This window comes from Antedon bifida, chromosome 7 (assembly GCF_963402885.1).
Source record: "Antedon bifida chromosome 7, ecAntBifi1.1, whole genome shotgun sequence".
In the NCBI taxonomy this organism is placed as follows: domain Eukaryota; kingdom Metazoa; phylum Echinodermata; class Crinoidea; order Comatulida; family Antedonidae; genus Antedon; species Antedon bifida.
The window spans coordinates 15,152,998-15,168,769 of record NC_136232.1 but is presented as its reverse complement, the minus strand read 5'-3'; the positions used below and the strand labels follow the sequence as shown (position 1 = coordinate 15,168,769).

The 15,772-nt window shown below is 31.3% G+C and overlaps 1 protein-coding gene across 1 annotated transcript in view; it reads right to left on the bottom strand.

Annotated features, from left to right (window-relative positions):
* Positions 1 to 4,586: 4,586 nt before the first annotated feature.
* Positions 4,587 to 15,772, bottom strand: part of LOC144849186 (translocation protein SEC63 homolog) — a 41,583-nt gene continuing 30,397 nt past the window's right edge. Inside the window, exons 18-21 of the mRNA XM_078706220.1 lie at positions 14,883 to 15,024; positions 11,463 to 11,567; positions 8,111 to 8,212; positions 4,587 to 5,258 (exon numbers count right to left, since the gene is read on the bottom strand). Of these exons, the coding sequence (XP_078562346.1) occupies positions 5,139 to 5,258; positions 8,111 to 8,212; positions 11,463 to 11,567; positions 14,883 to 15,024 (469 nt within the window). The 3' untranslated portion in view covers positions 4,587 to 5,138. The remainder of the gene's footprint in view (positions 5,259 to 8,110; positions 8,213 to 11,462; positions 11,568 to 14,882; positions 15,025 to 15,772) is intronic.

The window sequence follows — 15,772 nt, the reverse complement described above, 5'->3', positions numbered from 1 at the left end:
TATAAAATAAGTAAAAAGACATAAGTAAAATAAAACATTTAAAAAGTAAATAAATAAAAAAAAACAATTGTATACGTTAAATAGCTTCTTTAAACCAACTTAAAAGTGAACCGGATAAACCAAATTTTGAAAGTTTAAATTATTATTATAACTAATACTAATTAAGAAGCTTATTACCATGTTTGTTATGACCTCGCACCTTAAACATCATTCATACTACTCAGTATATGTGATTTTAATTAAAACTAAATATTATTAATTTAACAATTCTAAAGAACTTAGGTTTGTTTTGGTCAGATGTTTCAGTGTTTCCTCCATTACAATAAGCTGTTTGATGCAACATACTTAGTTATATTGAATCTTTTTAGTACAAAGAAACAAAAATATGTAAATTAGTTGCATAGTAATCTTTATTCACAAACCTATATTTAGGATACTAGTTTTAATTAAAATCAGCCCCAACCATGGTGGGACTGAGGTGGTGCAGAAGACACCTCACTTAACCGACCCTACCATTGAAATTGGCTCGACCTATGTGTATATTTCAGATTCAAATAGGCCCATCTTTTTAAGGTTTTATCCAAGCTGGAACTTTGATACGATTTTTACATAACTTAATTTTATAGGCCCATTTTCAAAATATCCTTACTCAATCGGGGGCTGAGGCTGAGAATTCCCTCCTAGTCGCCACATCATCCACCAGAGCCGGTGTATTTGGAATTGAATACACATACAATTAATCGTAATTGGTTGGTCCATCAAAGGCTTCCAAATTCGAAAACCTCTATAAAAACTAGTTTACGGGCCTGGAGTAGCCTACCGTATATGGTTATGGTGTATCGTGGGCAACGCGTTTCAATTTATCATGCGATACATGAAAGGCTCCATTTTTTCATAACTTGTTATTTCGTCATATTCATTCCTAGTAATTTGAGACCAAAACTATCACTTTGTGACCTGGTTGCTAAATATTTGTATGGCCATTTTCTTGATCAGTGGTCATGATATGTCTTTTGGCACTTGTTCATTAGAGTGATATCAATAAGAGTTTATTTTGATATTAATAAATATTACAATTACAATAAGCAAGACAATATTCGGTATTAATTATTATAATAAAAATTATTAAAAATGTAAGTGTACTCCACGCAAAAATGTTTGTAACAGCTAGGTTAAATGTCAAAATAAGGTGTTTTTTTAACAGTTTGTGTATTTCTGTTGTATTAGAGAGGAAATATAAATATATTGCGAGTAATTTGAGACTAAAATTATAACTTTCTGGTTGCTGATATTGATATGGCCATTTTCTTGACCAAGATCATTTTTGGCAAAAGTTGTCTATTAAAGTGAATAGAAATATGTATCTTCCGAGTATTTTGACACCAACTATACATTTTTTAAATGAAATGAAAAGTGTGCTCTAAGCAAAAAATGTTTGTGCCGGCTATATATCAAAATTAAGGGTTTATTGAAATCTGTATAAAAATTTAAAAGGAAAAGTCTCCTTTGGTGAATACGAAACTGACATCTTCAACATTGATGAAGGTGTCAAACAAGGCTGTCCACTCTCTCCTATTCTATTTAATATATACATTAATGAACTTAACAAAATTATTAAGGACAGAGATTTAGGTATTAATATATTTGATAAAAAGATTGGTAACCTATTCTGGGCTGACGACATAATCCTAATTGGAGATAGTGAAAGTGATCTAGAATCATTATTGAAAGCAGCAAACGACTTTGCAACAAAATTTAAAATGGTATTTAATTTTGAAAAATCATATGTAATTGTAACCAACCAACGCATTAACAAACATAGAAAATGGCCAATCGGTAATAAATTTATAGACGAAGCCAACACGTATAAATACCTAGGCATGCACATATCAAGACATTTAAAAGATACATGCCATATAGATGAAACGATTAAAAAAGGAAATAGAATTATTGCATATATAAAATCAATCATAAATGAACAAAATGATTTCAATAGAATTATGTATGGTAATATACTTTGGAAAGGCATTGGAATACCAAGTATAACCTATGCATGCAGTATTTGGTTTTGTGAAAGCAAAACATCTATCCAAAAAATTGAAAATATGCAATATCAAATGGCTAAATATCTTTTAAAAGCACCAAGGTATGTTGCAAAGGAAGCCCTTTATGGTGAACTTGGATGGCAATCGATTGAGTCCATACTATCGGATAGAGGAATATCCTACTTCAAAAGATTGAAAAACATGGACGAAGGTCGTTTACCAAAAGTTCTGCTAAGAGCGCTCTTTGCACTTGAAAACACTTTAAATTGGAATTGGCTACATAATATAAAATCTATTTTAATCAACTGTGATATACAAAAATATTTTAACTTAGAATATGCTAATAATTGGCTTAAAGGTTTCAAAGAAAAAAACACTATAAGAGATAAGATGAAATGGCTTGAGAATGCTAAAAATAAACCATCACTAAGTAATTATATAAGGTATAAAAATGAACCAAAACTAGAAAAATACTTATTAGATAAGTGTAACTACCATGCTTCAAACCTAAAATTTAAAATTCGCTCCAATTCACTACCACTTGAAGGTAGAAAAGAAGCATGGTCACCTCAAAATACAGGTATATGTTTATTGTGTAATTGTAATGAAAAGGAAACTGTATATCATTTCGTATTTGAATGCAAACGACTTGAGTACGTTAGACAACCAATACTCATAAACCTTAAAGATGAGCTAAACAACAATAATCTATCCATGTTCTGGGAATTGTTTACTACTAGCTCTCTAGATCTTAAATACCACTTATTCTTCGATGATCTTGAAATCCATAATGAATTTAAAATTACACCAAATCAATTGACCCATGATGTATACGAATTAGCAAGTAATATTTTCGACAAACATTGTAAAATTTTTCTGACCATGGCTTGGAACACACGAAATGATATATATAATACAATTCCTTCTCAAACTTAATTTAATCATTTTCTTAGTATTTAATCTTTTTCAGTTTTCTTAAATTTTTTTTTTTTGTAATTTGTTCTTATGTCTAATTTCTTGTTTTGTATTTATATTTAAGTGTGTATGTATTATTTTTCACTGTAAACTTGTTGCACATCTCATTGAGACTGTGCCTCTGATTTAAAAGAGATACAATAAAAGTTCAGTTCAGACAGTTTTATGATTGTTATATATATAAATATAAACATATACTTTGCGAGTAATTTCAGACCACAATTATCACTTTCTGACCAGTGGTTGCTGAGATATTCATATGGCTAATTTCTTGGCCAGTGGTCAGAAAAGGGGTTTCCGTCCACTTTTGGCAAAAGTTGCCCATCAGAGTGAATAGAAATATGGGTCTTCTGAGTAGTTTGACACAAAGAATAATATTCCAATACACCCAGTAGTTACCAAGTTACGCAAAGTTTTAACTTTGACCATATTGACCTTTTGTACTGACCAAGCATCCTAATTTGTTTTCGACCTACAGCAAAAATTTGATTTTTATTGATATAGCCTAAGGAAGCAAAAAAACATTGTTAACATAGTTTGCTAGGGTGCAGGTAACCCCTTTCTGGCTCCCCAAATTTAAGGTATATTTCACATAATCTGAACGACTTATGAAAATGACAGCGATTTCCCTGTGCGTTGCACTTTCACGTTCAGTGTACGTTATGTTATGTTATGCACATTTTTTCATTGGTCATCAGTGACTCTGCGAATTTGCATATGTGCAGTTTTATTTTTAGTCAAAATCAGTGATCCATAAAGAAAGTTTGACCATAGAATCTCGCAAAATTACGCCGGTCATGAAAAGGGCGATATATAGTGGTATTTTTAATATTCTACATTAGCTGGCATTTTCTATATTGACTGAATGATGACTGAAGTTATTGAATTTCTTCATTCTTAAACAAAATTTAGATTCAAATGCTATTTCAAATTTGATTGTTAAAATATGTGTAAAAAGGTTTAGTTGTAATGCAACTTGTAAATCAATAATGCTGAGGGATTGGCTAATATGAAATATAAATTGTCCGGTACTTATTATTTTCCTGTATCATATTGATATTTCTCAAGAACTTGCCAACCTTTTTTTTAACATTTTGAGACAATTTCAAATTTGTACCAAACAAGAAATGTTTGAAGAACCAATTTCTGAAGTCAAATTCTCTGGACTTTAAAGTCCATACGAAAGTTGATAACATTCTTATACATTCTTTACAATTATTAAGTTAAGCTGGGACAGTAAGTAGAGACAGCAGCTGCAGTCAGGCAAATATAGGGACTTTAGATTTCAGATATATGAATGGTTAGATTAAATGGACATTTACGTTGACGTGCCAGTGAACGTATGACGTAATGTAATCTCTAGTAGCACTCGTCCGTGGAGCTATTTCACTGCGCATTGGCAGTACACAGGTTTAGGCCAGGCTATGTGTAGCTTTGGCCTAGCCTAGATTTTTAATTTTCTATTTTCTAAACGAAGGCTGGCGTCCTAGTGACCCAGGCAATAACCTTATTAAAAGCTTTATTTAAAATAAAATTAAAAAATCAATAATTCACAGTTTGCAAATATAAATTGACTGAAATTCACTTTACTCTATTCTCAGAAAATGTTCGCTTGATTTTGGTAAACTTTTGCAGTGTTATGACGTCCACTCGTACTCGTGTTTTGAAGCAAACAATTTTATTATTTTTAACATGAAAATAATATGCTAGTGTAATATAAACTAATCATTTTAATTAAAAGGATAAGATGTACAGTAGTAACAACAGTATTAAAGTCATAATACATTATTTAGTCGACTGTCAAAAGCTAATGGTATCCTTGTGGATTTTAGATCTGTGCATGTACAAGGCAGGGACTATGAATTTAAATAGGTTCAGTATTTAGGTAAGTTCAGCTTGTTGAAAAAATTGACAAATTATTTTAAAATCATGTTTGAAAAAATTATTTTCATTATCTAAATATATGCAATTCATCAAAAGTTCCAATGTATGACCGTTGCTCCATGGACTGACAAGCGACAAACGGGCTTAAAACTTAGTAATAAGCACGTTTTCAATTCCAATTTTGAAAATATGTGCCCCTTTAGTACTACTGTAAGGGTATTGAGATATTTATCTTTAATCGTCATCACTCTCATCTTGGGTTGTATAATCTGAACCATCACTGTCATTTTCTTCCTTATCATCTTCATCGTCAGATGACTCACGTTTCACCTCCTTGTGTTCTTTTACAACAAGCTGTGGGTGAAATATTGTAGTCGTATTTAACTGAAAAATATATATAGTTTTCACAATGTACTTTGCCTTTTAGACATGTTCATGTTCATTAGGAATAAAATAATTTAATATCTTTTAATCCTGATTAGCACTAGGCAATTCACCCGACTGTTTTTGCATGAAACCAAATTTTGGTTTGTTATCTGCACTTGGCGGATAACTCTTGTGATAGGCTACTGAATCTAGCATATGAGCGTGATGAAATTGAAGGCAAAAGGTTTTCATACCCAATGGACTCACTTAAAGCTTTTCCAGTGATGCAATAAATGCAATTTAAGTCAAAATAAACTTTTGCTTCTAGCTTCTAGATCATCGTCTACCCTTTTTATTGGACATCGGGAAGTGGATTAATTAGCATAAATTCAAAATGGCCGCCATTTTTTATTTTGAGGGCCCATACAGTATTTTCTTAATGGTTGGATTTAGACCACCTAAGTGCATTATGAGTAGATATAATTGTGACGTCATATATTATGTTATAACTGCTTAAATGACATTAAACTATGCGAACCATTTTCCTAAGTTTACTCAGGAAGTGGGTTAATTAGCATAAATTCAAAATGGCTGCTATTTACTATATTATTTTGAAGCTCCGATTGACTTTATTTTATTTTTTTATTTCAACAACATTTTACAGCCAAAGCTGATTATTAGGCACCCTCAATTTACAAATAAAATCACATACACAAGGCCATTAGTGATCTGTAAACCCAAGTTATTAATTTTGGACAAAAATCACTCAAGTGTGAATTAATTGCATATTCACCTATTCATACCTGCCAACCCTACCGATTCACGCAGTAGGCTACCAATTTTTTCAACATTTCTACCCCCTACTGATTTTTTCCCCTGTTTCTATCGCTTTCTTTTAAAAGTAATATTTTCATACTAGTTTACTACTTTACTAGTCCTATATTAATTAAATATCCGAATTAACATGATGACGTAATTTATAAACTACTGTATTTGATTGTTCAGTCAGTTTTACCGATCGTAACGTTGAAGATTTTAACTATTTTTAATGTTGATTTGTACCCCCTTTTCAAATCCTTGATCGTATGTAAATGGGTGCATAATATATATATTACAAAAGGGGGCCCCCTCTAAATCTGCGCCTGAAAATGCAGTCTATAGCCTAGTTAGTGTAACATTTCTTGAACTGAAGCGGTACCAAATAAAAAATCTCTGTCAGATCTGGAAAAAATTTTTTCAAGTGCCTTGACTCGCTCGCACAGTGTCATTCATCCTTACATAACTACTGATTTGGAAGTCTTAAATGTTAGCAGGTACTATTATAAATGGTATTTGATCACTGAAAAAGCTTTCAATGTTTTCATTGGGTATGAAAACAGGGTTTCCCACAAAAATTGTAATGAATGGATTTTTAGTTTAAGAGATACCCTTAAAATATGAGTTTTATAGCTAATTTTCATATTTACCTTCATGAAGGCGGTGAATGACAGGGGGTTTATTTGTTGTATGTCAGGTCAACATATACATTCATTTAAAACTGAAAAACCTTTTCCTACAATTTTGTCCTAGTTCACCACATTTATTAGCTACGGTAGATTTAGTAGCCTATGATTCAGGATCTTATTTTCCCTTAGGCTCTCTGTAGACAGAAAAGAGTTTTGTCGCTCCATGTGACATTGTGGTCTATTGCAATAACAATAAATTTGCAATCGAGTGACCAGCTGAATTAAAATGTTTGGCTACAGGTTTTAATGATTTGATAGCTGATCTGTGTTGTGTCATTCTCATACGAAGCATGATTTTTGGTTCCCCGACATACTGTTTACCACAAAAACATAACATGTTGCATAACTATATATATGAATCCAAAGGCAAATTACTGAAAAAATGACAATGCTGTGAGTATCAGTGGCTGGATCTTAATGGAGAAAAAAAAAAAGCGAAAAGCTAAATCAAAACGCTAAAGTAAAACAGCCAGAAAATTTAGCATATATATATATATATAGTTATGCAACATGTTATGTTTTATGAGAATATCGTCTTGTTGCGTAACCACGCATGATTTTCTGCAATTCTAAGATTTATTATACCTTTAAAACCAATTTATATATTTCAAAGAAACTTGACATACGCATGCTTCATATCAAGAGACATTTATTTATTATCAGCAAAATTTTGAAAAATTGGTATTTCTTCTTTGAATATTAAAAATGCTCAAATTAATTTCTAATAAAATTCAGGACATCTTGAGCATTTAAAATTTTCTATGTTGCACATGCAACATAGAAACATGTGTGCATTTATGAGTTGTAGTTATAGAATTAGAATTTATGTAAATGCCTATGGCTATCCTGTTCAAACAATCATGCTGCCTATAATATAGCATGTGCATGTTGTACGATGTGTTGTGCAATAGCCAAACTGTGACTAGTTATTCTTCTTTCCTTACACAATTTTTGTTGCAGACTGTAAGATGTGTGGGAAACTTTTATTTTATAAAATTATCGTGTACTGTAGAATGATTTTATGACATTTTTAGATTGATCAAAAATGAAACTTGAACGTATGCTTCATATTGTATCATTTGTTACGTGCATGATTGCTCCAAATGTGAAAAAAAAACACGAAATCAATTTTTAATCAATTTAGCACACATTTCAGGAAATTATCTGAAAATTTTAAATTGAAAAATAATGACAACACATGCATGTCCCATTTAAAAAAAAATGATTATAGAAGCTGATAAGTTGTAGATATAGAAAAATAGAATTTTTTTCTCTTTTGCACTAGTTACATCTCGCTTCTACATGCTCGATTTTCTTCCAAATTGTAATACATACCTTCACTGGAATATACTGATTGAGGTCTAGATAAGAATCTGATATGACGCAAATGTGATAGTTGAAAACACCTTTCTTTCTGGCATTGAATTGTAGTAAAACCTAGAAGAATAAAAAATAGAATTTTTGACCCCGATTTTGTACAAGAATGTAGTAAAAATAAATGTAAATATGACCCTAAAGATTCAGAATAATGCATTTGATTTTTTCAAAAGTCAATTATCTCTCTTAATTTGGAATTTTGAATACCATAAAATGTACATTTAGGACAAGGAATGACCTGTTTTAATGTTTTTAAAGTAATATAAAATATATATATATACGTTAATATAAAAATATTTATATATACGTCAATACTTTTTGCCCGATTTCTGTTTTACAACCTTTCTTTAGTAATTTCATCATATTTTATTCACTTTTCAACTTGAAACCACGTTATACGAGCACGTCAAAAGTTACAGGATACGCACGTGTAAGTTAACAAAATGGTGAAAATATGCTAAATTTTAAAATTCACATAGATAGTCAGAATGCTCGGGAACCTCTATTTGGTTATCCGCACTTGGTGGATAACCCCTTGTTATTTTCAGGATCTTTATTTTTAGGTGATCATTTAGAATAAAATGATCACCTATTGTTATTGTACAAAATCTTTATTGTTATTGTTGTCATTGTTGTTTTTATTCTTCTTTCTGTACACTTTTTGTGTAACTATTATCTAAAAAAGTTGAATGGCAATGATCACAAAAATTACACAATGTCTTTCAAATACTTTAACTTAGACATAATAAGCTTTTCAGCGTGATCACTCATCCGTGACGTCACGTATACGCCATTTTGAGAAAACACATTATCAATCATATCTCCATAATTCATTATCACATATATTAATGAAATTCACTACACGTAAACTTCAGGTCAAGGGTAAAAATATTAGCAAATAAAAACTCTCGCGTTTCAAGGTCATGCGCGTGAAATCGCATTAAGTTTTGATCAATTTAGAGATGAAATAGGCCATTTGCGTGTTTTAAAAAAATACTGCGCAAAAACATTTTTTGCGCGCGGGGTTTTTAAAAAGTGTAAAAAATAAAATTTGATGTATACATCACATTCTACTCATAATCCTTAGTACATTCTCCGACTTTAAGTCCATTCAGACTTAAAATAACGCTATTCGAGCACGTTAAAAATGACAAAATGCGCACATTTATTTTACAAAAGTGCTAAAAATGGTAAAATGTAGGGCCTTTTTAAAATGAATATAACTCTTCAGAATGGAAGATGACCCCCCATTTTTTTAACTTAATATGGAAGCCAATGAGTTGTAGATATAAATATATATACACATTAGACGTACAAAATGGTATGACGTCATCAAATGGCCACTTGAATTTAAAAATTAGTAATTTTTATCTTTTTGTGTGGGTTATCACATTCAATAGAGCGCATCTTCGTTATTTTAACCAAATTTTCGCACAAATTTTAGTATGTGCTTGCTCAATAGTATCTTTCTCATGAGTTGTCAACATTTTCATTTTGATGACATCATCATGCGTAAAAACTTGAATAACCTAGGTCGTGTATTTTCAGCTACACCATACATTTGAATATCTTACAGCTCTTCAGAATTAAAGGTGACCTTGAAGATTATAATTTATTATAAAAGCTGATGAAATGTAGATATGAATTCATATAAAAATTAGGCCTATCGGATGTTGTGACATTATGAAATGGTCAGTTGAAGTTAAAAAGTAGTTTTTTTCTCTCTTTCGTCAAATTTATACAAATTTTAAAAAGCGCGCATTGCGCTTCTACATGTCAAATTCTCTTCCAATCCAGATTTATTTGCTCAATTCATTATCTTTCGAAATTGTCATCTTCGAGTTTATTATGATAATTCCATCATACCAAAAAATTAGAACATGATGTGGGTCCCGTAATTTCACCTCTGCTACACTGTATATAGATATACAGTATATACTGTACATATTGTATATGACACATAATAGGTACAACTCAGCACTATAAGTGTATATGCATCATGTCATAGGATGGCGTACATCAACTTTTTACGATCGCATGTTAACGTACATGCATGTTTAAAAAATGTTAATTTCATTAAAATGATAAAAATGATCACCTATAATTCGTCAAAGTGACGAATTAAATTCTAGTTTCTATCTTATTCTTCTTTCTTTCCCAGAATTTTGTGTCACGTGTATCTCTAATTATTATCAACATTACATCGTATAACTTTTTCAGAAGATTGTAGAAGTGCAGGACATTTCGTTTTATGACTTTAGAGTCGCGCAGCGTAAGTTACGCGCAATTTTATTTATATTTTTTTAGCATAGATCGAAACCCATATAACAATTCAAATTGAAACTTAGCAAAATTGTAATTTATATCATGCACTAACTTTCTGTGGGAAAAAAATGGCATGTTTCACAGAAAGTTATGCGTGCATGCGCGTTTAAAAATATTTCGATCTACTTTCTTTACGGCGCTTTTGTAAACAAACCGCTAACCCGAATAATGTCATGTTTGGTACCTATCTGTTCGAAAATATATCAGCTACCATCATTTTTAACAACCTAAGGGATTTTTTATAATCTAGCCAATGGAAATTGGTTTTATTAAGGTGTTAGGTTGCTAAAATTTCTAACAAGAATTTGTAAATACTTGACTGTGATTGGCTATAGAGATAAATTACACTTTCTGATTGGCCGACGCTTTTGTTTACGATGAAACAGCATGGCTTCCACCATAGTTTTTCGAAATGAATGTTTCAACATTTTGTGAATATTTAGGAATTTAATCGTTATTTTTATTCATATATTTTTTAAAAATAACAAAAAATATAATATTATGCACCACACAGTGATATATTTTCGACTAGTTAGCCATTATTGAGGAGATAATAGCGAGTTTTGACAGACAGTCTTGTGTCGCGTTGATCGGCAGGCTAGGCCAAGCCCAGCTAATAGGCGTCGCTACTTCATTGTTGATTTTCTCAAAATAAAGATTTCCTGAGCTAGAAAGTGACTTGTATGTTTTCATTAATAACTCTTCATATAATAAACTAATTTTAATAAACAACGCCTCATTTTAAAGCTTATTGAATATAGATTATGAATATATAATAATCTAAAAAATGATTATTTCCGACACTACGCCGATTTTGTGATGCCATGCCTCATATATATATATATTTCCGGAGAAATCTTATGTAGGTGAATTTTACATTAGGTGGAGTATGCAATCTCGGAGTGCCGTTCTACTTGGACAATAAAGTTATATTGTCCTTTTCTGGCGGAAGCTTATAAAAAAAAAAAACAACAAAAATACTAACCTCTTTCTGTTTTCCAGGCTTTAAGTCATAAACCATATTTGGCAAAGTGATTAAGGTCTTTGATTTTCTATCAGCAATGTAGACCCACCACCATTCATTTTTTTCCTAAAAATATAATGAATAAAACTTTTACTTTCTTGCTCCAGTATTATGTAAAAACCCCAATCAATTTTAGCCGGGTTTATCATTATGGCAATAAAATGGCAAAGAATATAATAACAAAGAAATATTTGACTTTTAATGTAACAGTTTAAATTATTGTTCTAGCCTACTATACAGAACAAAAATATATCATAAACTAAACTATAGTACTGTACATAGTCCAGGGTAGGGGCGTTACTTCCGAAGGTCATAGTTACCAACAAACCCAAACATTCACTTAAACAAATGTTTTAATTTCCCAGCTGCCGACGAACGTACTCACTATCAAACAATTCTTCATCTATAGGCCTACACATCTTTTGCCAAAAATTATTATTATTAATATAGTATTATACTCGGCTCATTTTGACAGCCAAACCTGGCTTCATATATAAGCATTTTGGAGGTATACAAATGTTTAAATGTAGTAGTGACAACATTAAGAATTATGTAAGAATTATGTAAGATTGTCAACAATTTGCCCAAATCCACAAAACAAGAATGATTTTCTTTCTCAAACATTGTGGAATAATCCTTATATCTGTGTAAATGGGAAGTGCATCCTTTATAACCTGTGGTATAAAAAAAAAATGGAAATGATCTTTATATGACATACAATGTTTTTTATTTATAATTTTGAACCTTCACAACTTAATGTAATAACATTTTTGGGTGTAACAGATGCAATTCCATTATATTGGAAGAGAGAAATCAATAATATAGATGATAGCGTGTCTCTGAAGATAAAAGGCTAGCAATTTTTACCACAAAAAAAAATAATAAGCAAAAGTTTTTCTCAATTGACAAAACAGAAAGGATACAAATTAAAGGCATTGAAAAATAGAATATTGTAGAAGACGTGCAATTCAATTGGGAGCTATATTTATACCTTATGAATGTACAATGGAATCCACATTACACAATATACAATACAAAATATTACACTGAATTATCACAACAAATACATTTCTGAAGCTAATTGGTAAAGGGAAAACTGAACTTTGAAACTGTTGTAAAGAGATTGAAACGGTGGAACTTTTTTTGTTGAATGCAAGCCAGTCTCAACATGGTGGCTAAATTAAAACATTATATTACACAGCCTATGTAAATACATGAACGTGATTGGTTGAAACTGCATCATATGACTACCGCTGCAAGGATTGTAAATCGTATATATTCTAGAGTATGATGATATTGACTGAGTAATTTTCGCGTGATTATTGTGTCCCTGTCATTAAACATATAAAATCCAGTAAATTCTCGAGGAGTTTGATATTGACTGTGTAATTTGCGTTTGGCGATAAATAAACAAAAGCCATCTACTGGGACTCGAACTCGCGAAGATTAGGCCACATCATCACGAGACAACGTTTTACAAGCCACGCCACGTAACTTGCTTGAAGAAATAAATCAACTAAACTATTTAAACTATGCATACTTAGCGCCCTCATTTTTTTATTTGCCCTCTATAGATACTCACGGTAGTAACCTGGTATGCGCGGCGTGCTGAACATCCGGTGATTCGTCTCCTCGAAGAAGACGAATTATTATTTATTCGGCCTAGTAGCCTACCTAATAATAATACTATTATAAATAATGTAGGCTTTATTGATGGAAATTCTTCTGTTAATTTACAAGACCTAGACCTAAGTGAATATTTTATTGCCAAGGAATCATTAGTAATTATCTGTATATTTTTCTTCGCAAGTTAGTTCACTACTTAGGCAGGCTCATTCAATACAAAGGAGGCCTAGCCTAGCTACACGATCCAGCAGATATTCTACTTGTTGTTGGCTATATAATATAACAGATATTGCCTTTTATATCGGTAATATCATTCCTTCGGGGATGTAAAATCTTATATTTTACCTCTAAGCAGGCAATATCTGTATAATATTAACAAGTGTAACGCCCGTATTCTTAAACCGGACTTTAGTTCGACTTAAAACTTTAAAAAATGACGTCATTTGATTTCATAAACCAAAATCGGCGACCAAATCAGGCAAATCGAGACTAAATCGAGACGGATTTTGATTGATTTTTTTAGTCCTCGAGAGGGCAGGCTAAATCGCCGACTAAATGGTTTTTAACATTTATTGAGTTGTTATATTGGCCAGTTATTGAAGAATGAAATATACATTTTTATATTAGCTTAATTCGATATCAATTTCTATATGTTATAATACAAATCATGATTATTTACAACCGTATACAAATTACATACATTTTATTTACATATTAAGTCCGACTTAAACAACATCACGTCATAGCGACAACGGGAGATGCGGGGGGCTAGCGCTTTCTGGTCACGCTAAGTACATGGTTCGTCATGATCATACTTTATATGAAAGTTACCGAATCGCCATGGTTCTTACACACATTTTAAAGTTTATGTTTGTTGTTAATCAAAAGTACCTTAAATTAATACTGATCTTTATCCAATAATAAACGATTATAACTATTTTTCATGTATAGTCCTGATGCGTAAAAAGTTTTGTTGTAATAAAATGGGAAGCGATATTAATAAGCAAAATTTTGTCTGCTCCTCAATCCTAATTAACCCCAGTGGTATTTAGTAGTAATTATTTTGTTCTGCATTAATATGTGGTTATATACTTCGCATGGGAGGAGTGTATAATAAAATCGCACTCTGATAAAAGTACTTTTCCCTGCTTGAACTCAATAAGTCGTTTCATTTCAATGATAAAATATCAATTGGTAATTTGAAGTATTTGATTATTAAAATTACAGCTGCTTACAGACTTGAAATCAACACAAAAAAGTGCACATGGTGGTGGTAGTCGAAATTAGATGATGCGCGCCCGACACTAAAGTGGACATAAATGAATGAAAACACGCATTAAACCATTTGGATTTGTTTGTGTGTATGTTTTTTTTTATCCATTTACATTTTGTTAAATTTCCATGGTTTTGATAATTTTGGATTTTTTTGCTTTAAGGGTGATATTTATCATTCACAACGCCGTTTTACTCACTGAGCTAGCCGTGATTTACGAAATTCATTCTGTTCCAAGGATAGGTGTAATTAATGAAATATATATAAACACAACAGGCACAGAACATGAATTCTAAATCGAATCAATGACCTCGGCTCCTAGTAGATATCTCTCCCCATCATCCCTGGAATATGAATCTAAAGATTTGAAATATCTTTAAAATAAGGGGAAAAAAGAATTTACGAGAACTATTGATTTCCTTAAATTAAAGTCTGGATACATTAAAATGAGTATGTAAATTAACAGAAATAAAAAAAATTACATCTGGAAAGTATGGACAGTGAACCAAGTATGACTCTCTTGATTGACTTTCTAGAACTTTTTCTTTTCTTTTGGTATCTTTTTGGTAATTATTCCAGTCTTCATCCTCAACTTCATCAGATGTAATGTTTGTGTCTTCATCTCTGAAAATAAAATTCGTAAATATGTATGATAGTAAAATTAGAAACAGCGACCTGGTTCATGATAAATATGTATGTTTTGAACAATTTATTGTTGGTCCTAGGAACAAAATACAAAAAGTAAAGAAAGAAATGGACATTGCCAAAACTCATGATACGATTTATTATATTAACAGTTTTATGCAAAAAAATGAGAGTAAATGAGGCGTACAAGACACACACACAAATATTGTTCAATGATAAGCGTGTATGAAGTGAAAATCTATAGTAATAATTTTCTTAGTCAGTTCGTCAAGCTCACGTGAAGTCTTCAGGTGTCTCAATATATTCTCAGCGGTTAGAAAGACTCCTGCTAATGTTTAAATGAAAAGCACACTCAAAACACTGATATAATTTTTTACACATAGTTTTTTAAAAAATGCCTCTTTATTTACAACATTTGTGTACAAAAGAAAAGAGATTTTACTGTGTAAAGAAAGTGATTATTTTCAACAAGCTCGTGTAACACAAATAAAATCCCAAAAATTATGAAAAATAGGAGAAACTATAGATTGATAATTATTGGATCAATAGAAATTTTTGGCCCGCACCTGGCCTTTAATGTGTCTGTGGTAATTAAAAATATACTGAAAAAATAGCTAGGTTCACATTCAGAAATGATCGTGAGTTTCTTTATCATGATGTTCTATGTGAACCTGCAGGAAGCCGTTAACGTGATCTTGTTTATCACGTTAATTCCGGCTAACATGCT